This window comes from Diachasma alloeum, unplaced genomic scaffold (genome assembly GCF_001412515.2).
Source record: "Diachasma alloeum isolate Michigan unplaced genomic scaffold, Dall2.0 Dall_scaffold_00280, whole genome shotgun sequence".
NCBI lineage: Eukaryota > Metazoa > Arthropoda > Insecta > Hymenoptera > Braconidae > Diachasma > Diachasma alloeum.
The window spans coordinates 1,455,936-1,473,532 of NW_021680419.1; the positions used below are offsets into that span (position 1 = coordinate 1,455,936).

At 38.7% G+C, this 17,597-nt stretch overlaps 1 protein-coding gene across 2 annotated transcripts in view; it reads left to right on the plus strand.

The window, feature by feature from the left end:
• LOC107038408 (tyrosine-protein kinase Btk29A) overlaps nt 1-17,597 on the plus strand; it is a 61,134-nt gene that overhangs the window by 40,009 nt on the left and 3,528 nt on the right. For both annotated transcript variants that reach the window (XM_015257501.2, XM_015257502.2), the window contains exons 5-13: nt 11,777-11,838; nt 12,402-12,485; nt 12,652-12,716; nt 12,821-12,886; nt 13,781-13,909; nt 14,226-14,419; nt 14,800-14,971; nt 16,309-16,477; nt 16,556-16,927. In XM_015257501.2, coding sequence (XP_015112987.1) covers nt 11,777-11,838; nt 12,402-12,485; nt 12,652-12,716; nt 12,821-12,886; nt 13,781-13,909; nt 14,226-14,419; nt 14,800-14,971; nt 16,309-16,477; nt 16,556-16,927 — 1,313 coding nt within the window. The remainder of the gene's footprint in view (nt 1-11,776; nt 11,839-12,401; nt 12,486-12,651; nt 12,717-12,820; nt 12,887-13,780; nt 13,910-14,225; nt 14,420-14,799; nt 14,972-16,308; nt 16,478-16,555; nt 16,928-17,597) is intronic.

Below are 17,597 nucleotides of genomic sequence, written 5' to 3' on the forward strand. Positions count from 1 at the left end.
TCGTTAGTAATTATCGATGAAGACTCGGAAATTTTGAAAATTGGCTTGAATTTAAAGGGTATCTTTTACGAAAATTATCGCAAACTTTGTAATTGTACTCAACAATTTTAATTAGTTGGAAACCCCCGCATTGTCTTCCATTTTCTCGAAGGAAATTTCAGATGTTCACGGAAACAAGGTTATTCTCCAATTGCAATCGACTCTAACTGGTCATTTTCTTCCTCTTTTCAACTTAACAAGGAAAGCCCACTTCACCAGATGCCCATCGTTCATCATTGGGTTTCTTTTTTGTTGAGTTCTTTTAATCGCAGCTACTGTACAGGTCCTGTTGCCCCTTCTGTTTCTCCGTGTGCTTTATACTTTTCGTTTTCCTTTCACCTTTATTGCCTCCACTGGAAAACGTTTCCTTTTATTTCCACTCGACATTTCACAGAGTTTTAATCTTTCTTTTATGTTTACCTGTTCTTTATTCAATCCTGTCTTTTCATCAGTGATAGCCTCCATTCATGAGGGAAGTTTATGAAACAGCTGGAGACAGCTTTTATGCTTTGGGAAAGAATGGAATTTTATATTCTTCTTCCTCTGGTGGATTAAACTGGGGGCAATAATCGATTATTATGAATTCCCAGAGTGTCTGAAGGGCTTCTGCTCACAAAGGAAAAAAAGTTTTAATTTTCAGGGACGTCACTGATTTTTAGCCCTAGATTGGTCACCTTATGAGAAAACCCCCGCCGCGCGTCGTTTTTTTTTTAATTACAGTTGACTGGCTAATCGGAAAAATTTAAAAAAAATTGACTTTGTCAATTGAAGTGTCTAAAAAGTTATAATAATTTTTAGAACAGCACATTTACCAAAATTCCTAGAGAAATTAAATCATTTCGAACAGGTGAATTATTTTTTCCCATGTTAAATGAAATTGCCCATGATGCGACGTTGCCGGAAACTCGCTAAACGCGCTCGGGCAGTGTAGAGTGAATTCGGCAACGCTAAAGACTAAAAACACGGCGGGGAATCCCCGCGGAGGTGGCCAAAGTCGCTGGGTCGCGTTTGGTGACCAGAATAGGGTTAGGAATCACCGAAAATAGGACACTTCCATAATGATCCTGATCATCAGTGACTTTTATCACTCAAATTTGGCGATATATTCATAAAAATTAGGAATGGGTTATAAAACTGAAAAATCCATTATTTGAAATAATAATAATTCTTTTCAGAAAAATATAATAGTAGTGCCTGAAAATCAGTGCCACTATTTCGAAAATTGAATATCAAACCACAGAATTTCAGAATTTTTGCGAAAATTACGCAAAATCAGCGACATATGCCTGGAAATCAGTGACATGTTCCTGAAAATGAAAACTATTTTTTCTCTGTACTGATTGAGAACCTCTCGTCCCTTTTCTTGTGCTACGCTGTACAGGCTGGAGATAAGGAAGTGATCAGTAGAAACGTTAACTTGGATATTCAATATTTGCATAATTTCTCGGGTACCCTTATCTCTCAGTTCAACAAAAAGGGAAGTTTGGCGAATTGATTGTTCTGGTTTCATTACGTTACTGCGTGCAATAATCAAATCGTTTCCAGTCGTCAAGTGGATTGTACATGTATCGCGCTGTTAAAAATTTCAGCTGAAATTTCGGCCACATTCCTTGGAAATTTTTATCAAATTATTGTTCCAGGGGAGTTTCAAAAGTATTTCGTCATTGAAAATTGAAAATTTTATGGAAAATTAAGGGAAACTGTAAATTTTAGTTAAATTACTTTATGAAAATTAATGAGAATCCTGAAATTTGTTTTTCCAACAGTGGCTGCATTTAATAATTCTGAATTCTGGGATAATAAAACTGATTTTGTCCTAAAACATCGGAAATTTCTTTGAAATTTTATTCTGCAGATGTCGAACTACTGAACATAAAGTCTATTTCGTCCGCCTCTCCAGTAAAAAAATGAGGCTAGGAGCATCAAAGGTTACTGACCTGTCCGATAAACTTCACGAAAGTAAAGTCATTTTTTTCTCTTCATTTCCTTCACTTTTCCGTGTTGTGTCTGATAGTCCACGTTTCCAGTACATTTTAGGCCGATCGTCGTATCATTTTTTTTATTTTTTGTATAAATAAAATTCAGTGTAGGTGTGGGAAAAGGCAGACGGATAAAAAGTCCCAGGAAAAAAGATATCATGCTCCGATCACGTGCTGAAATACGTGCGAGACCGTTATTCCACATGGCCTTTTTTCCTGGATTCCTAGAAATGTTTTTTCGTGTCAAACAAAATTCCACGAGAAAAGTCTGAAATTTTTGATTGACCGATCGACTCGTATCGCCGATATTGCGGATTTTATCCGGGGAAAAAAACGAGGGAACTTCTTCCCACGCATGGCATCTCCATTTTGCTCATGTCAGATTTTATTTTCTGCGGAATATATCAGAATCGAAGGGAGATACGGAATTTTTATGAGAACCTTTTTTGGGGATCGCAATCTGCCTCACAAAAAGCTTGAAAAAAATTCATCCTTCAGCTTACCGATTTCGAGATATTCAACTATAACGGATTTCCGAGTAAAATAGTTCTATCTTGTTTGACCACTTCAACGGGGAACGAGTTCATTTCAACTCGCAGTAGTTAAATATTGATAATTGTTCTCATATCTTTAGGTCGCCCTCCACATGCACTAACCACATCAATTCAGTAGTTGAGTGCTGAAATAATTCAACTCAACATCGCTCAGACTCCGCTTTTTGCCGAATGTCTCTAAATTGCGGGCAGACAGCGACAATTTCATGGGAATTTTTTTGAGACCTCAGGATGTTATCTCCCAGTTGCGAGGAATTTCTTTGTGTGAATTTTTGAGGAATATTTCCGAATCTAAGGGAGATAGCGAAATTTTCGTAATAACATTTGTTGTAGCACTCAATCGGCTCTACAAAAAAGGTTATAACAAAAATATTGCCATCTCCCTTAGATTCCGAGATATTCATTGAAAACTGGTCGTCAAAATTACTTGTACCGTTTTACCACTTCGCTACTGATATCAATCATCAAAGCTTCACGATCTAGCGCGACCGTTGCGTAACGAATACATTAGAGAATTCAATTTGTTATCGTATGCTCTCAGGTCTTTTCTAATTTCATTTCGGTTAATTATCATTAATTGTTCATTCCATCTCTGGATGAGAGTTTACGGCTCGGGAAATATATTTATGCACATTATGCTTTGCCGAGAAGTTGACCTGTTTTATTTTTTCTACCCAAGCTCGTTCCAACTACTGACGAACGAGTGTGTACCTACGAAAATGCTGGGCCACACCAATTGCCCAATGACCTGCATTTTACTCGTTGAAGCAGTGAAATTTTTTTATTCCATTCACATTTTTGTTACCTTTTTTCACATTCGTTTAAAACTCGGTTTTTGCCTGAAAATCCAATTGAGTCACTCCTGCATTTTTTCTCCTTTTTTAGGGTCTATTTTTTCACTACCTCTTGTGTCTACATTCCTCTTTGCTCTAGCGTTGAATAACAATGATAAATCCTGGGATGGATTAAATTTCGTCGTGCGCCTGGAGAAAATATTGGATTATTATGATCATCGGGGGAGAATTTCTTATTCTCTCCCTGGAATGGAAATTGGAATGAATGTCTCAATGAGATTGTGATTTATGGATGAGACGAGTGGAATGATAAAATTCAGGGCTTTAATCAGAATGGAGTCGCCTCAATATCCAGGGCAGAATCGGGCATACTCGGAAATTCTGTTGGACGTTTCCAGGGGAAAGGCTTGATACCGGGCTTAATTCACATGGTAATACAAGTTTCGAGGACTTGGAAGCACTCCAGGAGTAAGCGCATAGGCCAGGAATTGGTATAAAATCGTGACCCATGCTGCCATCACTGAAGTGGTTTTGATCCCCTCGATACAAAAAAAAATCACGTGTAAAATCCTCAATTTATGTTTCGATTACACCAGCAATAAAAAAAAACATCGAAATAATGTCCTCTTCCTCTCAGGGGGATTCGAGCAATATTTCTCGATGAATGCCTAGGATTCGACCCTCATTGTTAGAATCACTTGAAGCGTATCTCTGCAGAAGCAAAAACACGGTCGAAAATCTTTGCCGGCGAAACTTCAAAGACTCTCGAAAAAATTTAATTCCGTGCTTTCATCCAGAAGTAGAGAGAAAGAGAGAGGGAAAAAATGTAATTCTCGCCTTTTGGTTTCTTTTCCAGTGGAAGAGTAACAAGAGAGAAATGGACAATTGATTTATCTCCGTGTTGAAAACTTCATTTTCGTGTGGGTGTCCGCACGTTTAGTTGAATTAGTTTATCTCCTACACTAGCCTCGACCACCATGAGGAAATTCACTTGGACAGGACCCTCACCCACTATTTAATGCATTTATTCTATCTCGATATAGTCCACATTGTAAAGCTAGTGTGTCAGTGAGTTACACGAGCTCGGGTTGTACGTTGTAGGAGTATCGCCTGAATGCCAAGATAACGGTGTTGGGACCATGGAAATGAGAAAAAAATTATGCATTGAAAAGAAGAAAAAAGGGAACTGCTGAAAGAGATGTTAATCGGCTTATGTCTTTAGATGTACTCTCTGGTGCACCAGCAGAAATCTTTAATTTCCTGTGACGAGCGAGATAAAGAGGCATTTAGCTAATCGGCTTTACTCCTGGCCACATTTTTTAGTTTAATCAGTATAACAATGTTTGGAGAAATAACGAAGTGGATTTTTCTTCCATCAGACAACTGTCAATAACTAACGGCACACAGGGAACACAGTCGACTGGAATCCAATGGACATTCCCATTTCACACAATGAAAGCTGGTCTATCAACGTTTTCACTACGAATGGATTTATTTTCACTGCTGGATAAATGAACGGGCTGAGGATTGAGTTCATCAGTAACAATGCTACATGAACGAAGAATTATTTTTGATTAAAAATTGATGGAGTAATATTTTTAAAAGTATATTATGGGGTATTTTTATTCAATGCTAGGGGGCTCAGCCCCCTGCTCGCTTCGCTCGCAAACCCGCGGGGGGGCTTCGATCCTCCCCCCCCCCTCCCCGTATGATCATGCGCGTGTGACGATGGAGGTTTCTTCAACAGCTTCATTATTCAAATTTGAGCGAGAAATGAGATGTGCATAGAAAATTTTCAATGATTGCATATGGAAAATTATTTTTGATTAAGAATTGGTCCGGTAATATTTGGAAAAGTACATTTTTGTGGTCTTTTTATTCAATGCTAGGGGGCTCCACCCCCTGCTCGCTTCGCTCGCAAACCCGGGGGGGCTTCGCCCCCCCCCCATCCCGTGTGACCATGGAGGTTTCTTTAACAACTTCATTATTAAAATTTGACCGTGAAATGAAATGTGCATAGAAAATTTTTAATGAATGCATATGGAAATGCATATTTATTAATGAAACGTGAATCAAAAGGGACGGTAGAAAATAAGGGTGCAAAAATATTAATGTTATTGAAGAAACGAAAAAAACAGAGAAAACAAAACCAATCAGGCAAATCTGTTAAAGGCAACGGCTATAGCAGTTCTGAAAGTATGATGGGGCCCCGAGATATGGCCCGACCCTGAACCGACATTCGTGCAGCCCTGGGCCGACATTGGCCCGACCCTGGGCCGACATTACCACCTTAGCAGCGCCTGAATTTTCAGCGACTCCTGAATTTCAAGCGTCGCCTGAATTTTTGGCCTTATTTTTCTATTATATAGAGAGAAATGTAAAATTCTGCTTGACCGAAAGCATTCGAGGTCAATTGAATCTACCACAACTATGAATAATCGATTGGAACGAGATTAATTGTTTCTCGCTGGCCTTGTAAAATCTCACTAAAAATTCTGGCTCTAAACCTTTCCGATACGCATTTGATGGATGAATAAACTAATGACAATTTATCACTATCTACAGAATATTTTATTAGTTAATATGATGACAACTGCGACCTCAAAACCCCCCATAAACAGAATATTCGGTAGTATTTTCCCATTTCAACAAATGAAAGTTTACATCCAGCAAATTCATGTTTTTCATTTGCGTTGAGCTCAACTGAAATTTATGAAATTCAGTCGCGTACAATTTCTCCCTTTCCATCCGCAAAAATCCTCAAAATGTAATTCACCTCGAATCGATGTGAAACAAAAATATCAACCTCAACAACTCATACATCTGAAGCAATTATTTGCTGCAGCGAAATGGCAATTAGAATGCACGGTGCGACTGGCCAGTATTTGTACAGTTCGAATGAAACTCTCATTAGGTGCAAATTAATGGTCAGTGAATTTGCCATGTTAATTCACACAAACTTTCCAAGTTTAAAGTTTAAACTGAGTCACATGGATTGATGTGTACACTGGGGCTAGGAATTCAGCGGGTGCATTCGAAGTAGGTATTGAAACACAGTGGCGAGATTGGCCGTTTCTGAAATCGATGTGGTATTGAACCCTCCTCCCCCTGGCCTCGTTCACACACAAGGATCCCTGTGGTTCCGTATCCAAGCTATCTATCTCTACCCTCTGGTTGCGACCAATTACCCGTAATCCTATCGAATATACAATTCGCGGACACGATGGCTGTGCACTGATAACCGAGGCATCGAATGACCAACCCTGACCCATAGATATAACCGTTGTACACGTGGGCCACTGCCTCAGCCAATTGCTCATCTTATCATGTTGTAAGCAAGCCGCCAATGTGTAATTTCACTATTCTCAGTTGGGGTGTCTGATCGAGCGAAAACATTGTCTCATTTTGAAATCTCCCAGGCCGATGTTTAAGGCTGAAAATGATCTGGCCGATTAGTTGATGCACGAACCTGCTAGCAAATTGTTCTTGGATAATCTCAGGTACTACAGCATGCTCATCGATCCGTCATTCAACAGTCGATTTGTGTTCATTCTTCGGAAACGTGTGGGAATTTTCTTCTCCCTGGCCGAGTTGATTTTCGGATGGAGGATTTTAATTGTTGGGATATTCGAGTACAGCTCTTTTATTATTGTACAAAAACTACTCGACAAGGATTTATGACATAATGGGAAAACAGTTCTGGAAAGGGAATAATTTACGATCCGTTGTGCTCGGCACTGGAGAGCGGTTTAATCCTAAACACATGCTGAAATTTTAAGGACTGGGCCCTCCTGAGTCGTACAACTTTTATTATTTTTGCTTTTCGCTTTCCCGGTGAGAGTTTTCACTTCGCTACACGGAGAGAAATAGTCAGTCAAAATTACGGAACAATTCACCTAATCCGCAGTGGGGAATCGTTTTCCGGCAATTTTTATAGGAATGGAGGAGAAGAAATCTGAAATGTTCAGTGAATTTTCAAGTTCATCACCGAACGAAGTACAAAATTGTCACGTAATTTTTCCCGAAGAAGTAAAATCTTACAGAAAATTGCCGACTTATTGTGCCAACGAAAGCAAAAATTCTTGAACGTTCAACAATTTTTATGAAGCTGGTGAGTTATTTCTACGTTTCGTTCCGTAAAATTTCTCAATCGTTGGGGAAAAATTACGGAACGACTTGTCCTCACAGCGATGAGTCATCAGACGGCTGGTTAATTTTTACGGAACAAATCGTATAATTTACGTGGCGATTCGTACACTTTCAGTTCCGACTCACACTTGTTATTGAATTTTACTTCGCTCGCGAATTACGTTTCGAGACGTAATTTTTGCGTTTCTTCTTCTGGTAATTTTTATTGAATTGTTCTCTCCGTGTAGTGCTTTTAGTCTCAGGACATCGGTCCTCTAGTACAGACGTGCATTACCCGTGCAAAAAAGAGATTTCAATAAAGTATCTCATTGTTTTGCCACATTTATTTATTCACTTGCACCCATACTCCATTATTAATAATAAATAGTGAATTGTATATGAATGAACCGGTATAATTGCACGACTCGCAGTTGAAGTGTGCAGTGGAGCGGAACCACCATTGCCTCCAACAATTCCGACATCATCTTCGTGAGAAAATGTTTCAGAATACCATGGCCTCATGACAAATTCAGGGCATAATCTTCAAAGTAACCAATTTGTTAATGCGCCACTCTGCCATTGAATTGTCCGCCACAATCTCAAGTTCTTGATCGATCCTGTGTACTTGGCAACAGCATTGACTCCTTCATCCATCATTCAGTAGTCACTTTGTTTTTATTATTCAGATACTCGTGGGTATTCTCTTTATTTCTCTCAAAACAGGGTTTAAGATGATTGAAAATTCTAATAAAATGACGTTCATCGGTGATTATCGGCTATGTGGAATCGCCCAGCCTTGTAATGAATTCAGAAGATAATCCCCGAAGGAAGTACTTTGGTGATTCCCTCTCCCCCAGTTGAAGGCTCCTTCGTAATCTTGAATTTTAGATTGATCCCTGAACCCAGCCCCAGCAATGGCCCCTTCATCCATCGTTCAACAGTAGAAATTTTTGCTGCGCAGGCCAAGTTGATTTTCAGATGAAGGATTTTAATAGGGGAAGGGAGGGCAAGGCCGACCCCTAGGGCAAAACGGACCGCTGACAGAAAATTGATAATTTTTGTTTTTGCTTCCGAACGGAGCAAATTCGAAGTCATTTGTGGTTTGAGGTGATTAGCAAATCTGATCAAATTGCGATTCAACGACACTTGTCTATAAATCCCCTGTGACGGTTACGATCCAAGAAAGTCACTTTTAATTCAGTAGTGAAGTGGTCAACCGGTATAAGTCGATTTTGACTATTGCCGAGTTTTCAATGAATATCTCAGAATCTAAGGGAAATAGCAAATTTTTTGTCATAACCTTTTTTGTAGAGAAAATTGAGAGCTACAAAAAAGGATATCACAACAATTTCGCTATTTCCCTTAGATTCCGAGATATTTGTTGAAAACTGGCCAATAGACAAAATCGACTTATACCCGTTTACCACTTCGCTACTGAATTCAACACATTCAGTGTTTCTGATTTGAAGGAAAGAAAAAAAACAAAAATTACCAATTTTCTGTCACTGGTCCGTTTTGCCCTACCCTCCCATAATATTTTTTTTTTGTAAATAACGAATAGTTATAGTAATAGTATTTACATAGCTCATCTCATCACAAGACTCCGGTATAATTACACGACTCACTGTTCACGTGTGTAATATAGCAGAAGCATCACTGCCTCCAACAATTCCGCCATTATCTCCATGAGATAATGTCTCAGAATCCCCTGACCTCATGACAAATTCAGAACATAATCTTGAAAGTAACCAATTTGTTAATGCACCAATCTGCCATTGAATTTTCCACCACAATCTTAAATTCTTGATTGATCTTGTGTACTCGGTAACAACAGTGACTCCTTCATCCATCATTCACCAGTCACTTTGTTTTCATTATTCAGAGACTTGTTGGAATTCTTTATATTTCCCTCGGCGATGAGTTTACGACAATTAAACATTAATGATGATTAATCAGAATACAATTTTCAAACAATTAAACATTCTAATAAAATTACATGAATTGATAATTACGAGTACCTCTTCCAATTCAATTTTCCACCACAATCTTAAATTCTTGATTGATCTTGTGTACTCGGCAACAGCATTGACTCCTTCATCCATCATTCAACAGTCACTTTGTTTCAATTGTTCATAAACTTGTTGGAATTCTTCATATTTTCCTCAACGCTGAGTTTACGACAATTCAACATTCCAATAAATTTACATGAATTGATAATTACCAGTGCTTCTTCCAATTCAATTTGCCATCACATTCTTAAATTCTCGATTGATCTTGTCTACTCGGTAACAACATTGACTTCTTCATCCATCATTCAACAGTCAGTTTGTTTCCATCGTTCAGAAATTTATTGGAGTTCTTTATATTTCCCTCAACACTGAGCTCACGACAATTAAACATTAATGATGATTAATCATAATAAAATTTTCAAACAATTAGACATTCTACACGGAGAGAAATGTTCAGTAAAAATTACGGAACTCTTACTTCACTCACCGATTACGGAATCGACTCAGAAAATTTAAGTGACGGTATGGTCATTTTTCACAGCAGATTCAGATAAAAATTACGGAACGCTCCGGAAAAATTCCGTGACAGTTCCGTAAAATTTCCTACAACCACATTTCGCTCCGGAATTACGGAAAAGATACGTAATTTTCATTGAATATTTCTCTCCGTGTAATAAAATTACATGAATTGACAATTACAAGTGCCTCTTGCAACTGAATTTTCCTCCACAATTTTGAATTTTTGATTGATCCCTTGTACACGGAGAGAAATATTCAGTAAAAATTACGGAACTCACAACTCGCTCACCGATTACGGAATCGACTCAGAAAATTTAAGTGACGGTATGGTCATTTTTCACAGCAGATTCAGATAAAAATTACGGAACGCTCCGGAAAAATTCCGTGACAGTTCCGTAAAATTTCCTACAACCACATTTCGCTCCGGAATTACGGAAAAGATACATAATTTTTATTGAATATTTCTCTCCGTGTACCCAGCCCCGCAATGTCCCCTCCATCCATCACTCAGCAGTCACTCTGTTTCCCTTATTAAAAAAACTCGTGGCATTTTCTCCGCCGAAGCTGATTTTAAAATAACGAAAAATTGAAAGAGTGTTGTTGGCCGAGGGACGAGCATAAAAAGAAACAATTTAAAGAGAAGAAGAAACTCACACCGGTAGTCAGCGTGCTGAACCGAGGGGAGGCTTTGAGGGTCGCATTGATTTTGTCTAGACAGGGTGGAGACTGGCCCCCGCGACGTATCGTCCCTGTCGCTTTGGCACACTCGACGCGCGCCCACCACACCGGCTACCACCCGGCTAAAGTATTTCCCAGTTTTCCCCATTTTTTTTTTGTTATACTTTCATCAAGATAGTGTGAATTGCAAATCGACATCACCATGTGACACATCTAGATGAGAATTTGTGGTGTCAGAGGTGCGAGAGGAGTGAAATTGAAAATTCGTAGCATGGAATGGATTATAATCTAGTGGCTGCTGAGTAAGTTTTTAGCGAACAACACCCCATTATCATAAATTTCCAATAACAGTCGAGAAATTTGAATATCGCTCGAGCAACTGATACAGTCGCCGTTATTGATTGAATTTAATGAATCCAGAGACGAGTTTTTGAGATTATTCTTCGAGCTAGTTTGTGATACCTAATATGAGGGTATTTGTGGAATGGATATTTCGTCAGTTGCATGGATCCATAGTAACAATCTCGTTATCTGGTTTCCTTTCTTTTCATCGGCATTTTCCCAGGCTTTTCTCTGCCCCGCCCGCGCCTCCGCCGCTGCAGCTTCCTCGGTACCTACTTTTCATTATGATTATCGATAACGTTGTTTATTCTTTATAAAGGATGACAACGACAGGGACGGATGCACGGGCTCCATTATTTCCCCTAGTCATTCACCCACAGCACGGCTCCTGAGTAGCAAAGGAGCGGCTTTCTCCATTTTTTGTTGGTCTCCTTCCTCTTCGCTTTTTTCATCATTTTTTTTTTTCACTTCCGCCCGGGAGTGTCCCAGTACCTTTTTCCACCCTTCCGGTTCTCGACGCTTCTCACCCGCCGAGATGCACTCAAAACTCCTTTTCCACCACCTTATCACTCTCCTTTTTTCGTTCGGTATTAGCCAAGTGAACGAGACAATCAGAAGAATTATCATATTTGAGGGGAAAATTTATTCAGTTGATTCGATGAAATTTTCTCGTAACTCCGGACGTGGAATTCGTCCAACTTATTTCAATTTTCTCGTGATGTTTAATGTTTCAGGTGCGCCCTCGACGCCGATAATGCCGGGCGGTACGCCTGGGACGCCCTCCTCAAAAGCAAAGGTAAACTTTTCACTACGTTGAATATTATTTTTCAGTAATGGAAAGTGGCACTGTATTTTCACTGAGTACTTCGTGGGGAGGTGTCCAATTATCTCACGAAAATAGAATGAAAATATTGAAATCGTGTAATTTGAGTGGGAGGGGAGGTTGGGGTAAAACGGACACTTTTGTAGCGTTTTTGCGTTTTATCATTACTTAATGACTCACGAAATAACATGATCGTGCAATCATTTTCCTGCATTTTTCCTCAAGCTTTGTGAATTTCCGAAAAGTTTGAGAAAAAACGCATGAAAATGATTGCACGATCATGCTATTTCGTGAGTCATTAAGTAATGATAAAACGCAAAAACGGTATATTTCTCACGTCAATTCGATCAACAATTTACCAGAAAAATTAAAAAAAACGTGAATTTTGGCGAAAAGGGTGTAATACATTTTTAAGAATCTTGTCAGTATTTTCCACTCAAAGGTTTCCCCATTATCCAGCCCTCCAGTACTATTATCACTCAATTTCGCGGAAATTTCCTTCTTCGAGATATTAATTGGTGATTTTTTAATTCAAGGAAAAATTGATGCTGAGGACTAAAGTTGTCGTTGCACTCTATCCATTTAGGGCGATCGAGGGTGGTGACTTGTCACTCGAGAAGGTAAATATGCCAGTGTCCAGAAAATGGGGATGGCTCTGTGCGTGTAATAGAAGCCGAGTGCAGTAGAAAAAAAAAACGTTAAAAGAGAAATGAAAAAAAAGAGAGACGCCAAAGCAAACCCGTCCGTTGAAAGCAACGTCGTTTGATATCAGCATTAAATTTTCAGGGCGCCGAATACGAGGTTCTCGACGACTCGCAGGAGCACTGGTGGAAGGTCAAGGATGAGCACGGGTACGGTTCTTTCATGAAAATTTTTCTTGATGAATTTTTGTCCTTAATAAATCGCGGCTTTTTTTTCAACTATCTCAACATTTTTGTTTCATTTCGGCGAATAGATCCATTGGGTATATACCGAGTAACTACGTTAAAGAGAAGGAACTACTGGGACTGCAGAAGTATGAGTGAGTATCTTTTCATCATAAAGCCCGTGCTTTGCACGTCAAAGAGATCCGATCTGATCTCGAGATTTTATTTATAAAATCCAATGAAAGCCCCTCGCACTGAATACCAATACCTATTTTACCTTCGACGTAAGCCCCTGTTTCCTCACGTTTTTTATCCATTATTCACACTTTTCAAAGTTTTTTTTGTCGATTCGAAATATTTTTCTTTCGAGCAATTTTTTTTCACGAATCCAATGCATTAGTTTAATGATCATTAAACGTCATTTGCTTTAATAGTGGGCACTTTAGCAGTATTACGTTTAACTGATCTTGATTAATCCCAGTCAACTGCGATTGATGATGGTTTCCACTAAAAAAAAATGAAACAATTGTCGTTTTTTACGTGCGCATTCGCGATGAAAAGTTCAAAGTTCGTTTTTGAATGCTTTAATTCGATGAACATGATTTGTATTCGTTGAAAGCTGGAGCGCGCATTAGTTGTATGAACATTAATGCAACTAATAATGCATTAATGCATTATTAATGCATTAGTTTAATGAACATTAAACGTCATTCGTCTTAATTGATGATGGTTTCCACTAAAAAAAAATGAAACAATTGTCGTTTTTCACGTGTGCATTCTCGATAAAAAGTTCAAAGTTCGTTTTTGAATGCGTTAAATCGCTGAACATGATTTGTATTCGTTGAAAGCTGGGGCGTTGTCAATACTATTACCTCCAACTTATCCTGATCTATCTCCATCCACTGTTTAATTTTCTCTGCTGAAAAAAAAACGCGAAATTTGTAATTTTTCAGTTGGACATCCCCGATGAAAAGTTTAAAGTTCACAAGTGTACATCATTTTTCCGTAGAATAGAAAAATAGAGTGAGTAATCATGCAATGTATTACAGATGGTATGTGGGTGATATGTCACGGCAACGTGCTGAGTCTCTCCTGAAGCAGGAGGACAAAGAGGGTTGCTTCGTCGTTCGCAATTCATCCACCAAGGGCCTCTACACACTCTCACTCTACACTAAAGTGTGAGTAGTTACATTCGTTCTTTCTTTTTTTTTTTTATCCAGCCTTCCCTTCAAAACTTGAAGCAAAAAAAGAGTGGAAAAAAAGCAGTTCTTGCATGGTGGGTTTATTACCGTGGTTGGAGAACTGCGGATGCTGTGAAATATTTATCATGCTTTTACGAGGGCCTCTCCAGTGCCAAACACACGTCACTGAAAATGAATAAAACGAGCAGTCGAAATGTTTCATGAATTTCCTCCCTTCTTTTTTTTTGTTCAGAACTCAACATTTTTTTTCCCCTCTTTCATTCGTATTTTGATTATTTACCTTTTTCGACAGGCCCCATCCACACGTCAAGCACTATCACATCAAACAAAATACACGTGGTGAATTTTATCTGTCAGAGAAACACTGCTGTGGATCCATTCCTGATCTAGTGAATTATCATCGTCACAACAGCGGTGGTTTAGCAAGTCGCTTGAAAACTAGCCCCTGTGATCGACCAGTTCCGCCCACTGCTGGTCTCAGTCATGGTAAGGCTAATGTCTCACATGATTCACTTTTTTATTACCAGCAAGATGAGCCCTCTGATCACGGAGTTTAACGCGTTTTTTTTTCTCCCCCCATTGGATCCCTGTAATTCCAGGAAAGACAATTTATCTTCCAGTTTAATACTCCCTCGGATTTAAAATTTCTTTCTAAGATCCCGATGTGATAGCATTTCCCTGAAATTGGGATTCTTCTACACAGCAACTTTTACGGCTTAGAGAAGCCGAGGAATTTCAATTTTCCATTGTACTTGGAATTTTTATAGGGATTCTCGGATATAGTTTAATCCCCATGTCGACTAGAATTTTTCTTTGCATAAAGAGGCTTTAGGCACAAGTTTCTCAGTGGATAACATGTCATACAGATAAATGGGAGATTGATCCAGCTGAGCTTCTTCTGCTTGAGGAACTTGGCTCGGGGCAATTTGGTGTAGTTAGACGGGGAAAATGGCGGGGCTCCATCGATGTCGCTGTTAAGATGATGAAGGAGGGCACCATGTCTGAGGATGATTTCATCGAAGAGGCTAAGGTCATGACGTAAGTTGAGATGAAGAAGTGGAAATTTATGGTCACAAGGACTTCGAGAAATGCAGCGTAACTTCCGAAAGTTTTTATTCCTGATTCGGAGATTAGGGGAAGTGGGGGCAAATGCAGACTTGACGTTTCTTTTTGTATTTGAATGCTTGAAAGAATGTCTGAAGTGGATTTTGCCCCACCGTCACTGATAGAAACAATTTATTTTATCAAGAGAATTTTATTAGAACCAACCGTCATTTGGTTCTTAATTTTCAAATAAATACCAGTTATCTCTTCTTGAGATACATTTGATTGGGAGAAATCGAACTTCTCTAGAATTGAAGTTCCTTTTATGTTGAAGTTCCTTATTGAAGTTCCTTTTAAGTTTTTATTCCTGATTCGGAGATTAGGGGAAGTGGGGGCAAATGCAGACTTGACGTTTCTTTCTGTATTTGAATGCTTGAAAGGATGTCTGAAGTGGATTTTGCCCCACCGTCACTGATAGAAACAATTAATTTTGTCAAGAGAATTTTATTAGAACCAACCGTCATTTGGTTCTTAATTTTCAAATAAATACCAGTTATCTCTTCTTGAGATACATTTGATTGGGAGGAATCGAACTTCTCTAGAATTGAAGTTCCTTTTATGCGTCGGAATAACGAAAGTATTTGATTTCTTTCTAGCCAAAAGTTTGCCAACACCAGAAATTAAAATTGTACATCAAAAATCAAAATTATTCTCATGACTAAATACGTTGTTACGTGAGTGGAAAAAGCTTTGAGATTACAGTAAGATGTCGTTGAGTTAACAGGAATTATATTTCCTGAATTAAAAAATTGCATTAGTTTACAATAACGGAATCACAGATTACGGAAATTCTACATAAACTTGGATATCACAAATTTCGCTCAATGTGATGTTACGGAAAGCTCAATTTAAACATCGGCTTCACTTGAGAAAACAACATTCAATTCATTCCTCAATGTAATCACCTCCTAGGTACGAATTTTTGATCAATTCATGAATACATGTGACTTGACGACAAGAACTGTTTTATTTGATTCAAATAAATGTACCTTAAGAAAAAATAATCGATAACCGTAATAATTGATTCACCGTAAGATCTTATTTATTAGAAATTGGTTTAAGTACATAATACTTGTTCCAAGAAAGCAACATCTCAATAAAAATAATGTTTCCTATCAGTGTTCCCCTAAATTTGAAGAGCAAATAAAAAACATTGACGTGAATTCGTTAATTTTGCAATTGCAAGTCCTGTGATTTTGCGATTGCAATAGTTCTCCATCAATGACAGCAGCAAACGTATATCATATCTTCATTTCATATCTAAACTCCAGGAAACTCCAGAACGGAAACCTAGTCCAGCTTTACGGAGTTTGCAGTAAAGATCGACCGATATACATAGTAACAGAGTACATGAAACACGGATCTCTGCTGAACTACCTCCGTCGACATGAGGCCTCATTGTCGTCGAACGTTGGTCTTCTACTCGACATGTGCATACAGGTAACACAGATGGGAAAAGGATAAAGGTCGAGGTGGTGAGACAAAAAGAAACGTTAATTATCGTCGTGTTTGTCGCAGGTTTGCAAGGGAATGGCATATCTCGAGAGGCACAACTACATTCACCGTGATTTAGCAGCTCGCAATTGTCTCGTTGGCTCTGAGAATGTCGTTAAAGTCGCTGATTTTGGCCTGGCCAGGTATGTTCTCGATGATCAATACACGAGCAGTGGTGGAACAAAATTTCCGATAAAGTGGGCGCCACCGGAAGTGCTGAATTATACACGATTCAGTTCAAAGTCCGACGTCTGGGCATACGGTGTACTCATGTGGGAGGTATTCACGTGTGGCAAAATGCCCTACGGTCGTCTTAAGAATACGGAGGTTGTTGAGAGAGTTCAGCGGGGCATTATTCTCGAGAAACCTAAAGCATGCTACAAGGAAGTTTACGAGGTAAATATTATGAATATTCTAGGGTCTTCTGGAGATTTTCGACAGAGATATTTACGTGAGGGGAGGGGGTCGTGTTGAGGGGGACATTTCATATGGGAAATGGAATTTAATAGCCAAGTGGGAGAATAAAATAAACACACTCTGCTTTGGCTTTTATCAATTTTCAGGGGTTATTGAGCTCAAACTTACAGTTTCCATTGGTTTTTCTGTGAAATGTTGAATCTTCAATGACAAAATTCCTTAAGATTTTAGTAGAACTGTAATGTGATGGAAATTTACATAAAGTTCACCGGAAATTTCAGTAATAAATTTTTAACAGTTGCTCATTCTGTTCTACACTTCACCATTCAATTAAATCGGTCTGAAACTCAATGCAATTGCTCTCGGAGTCACTCGAGTGATGAGGGAGGGCTGGGCGCACTGGTCCTAAGTACAACCCGTTAAGAATAATTTCAAGTATTGAGGAAGGACATTTCATATGGGAAATGGAATTTAATAGCCAAGTGGGAGAATAAAATAAACACACTCTGCTTTGTTTTTCATCAATTTTCAGGGGTTATTGAGCTCAAACTTACAGTTTTCATTGGTTTTTCTGTGAAATGTTGAATCTTCAATGACAAAATTCCTTAAGATTTTAGTAGAACTGTAATGTGATGGAAATTTACATAAA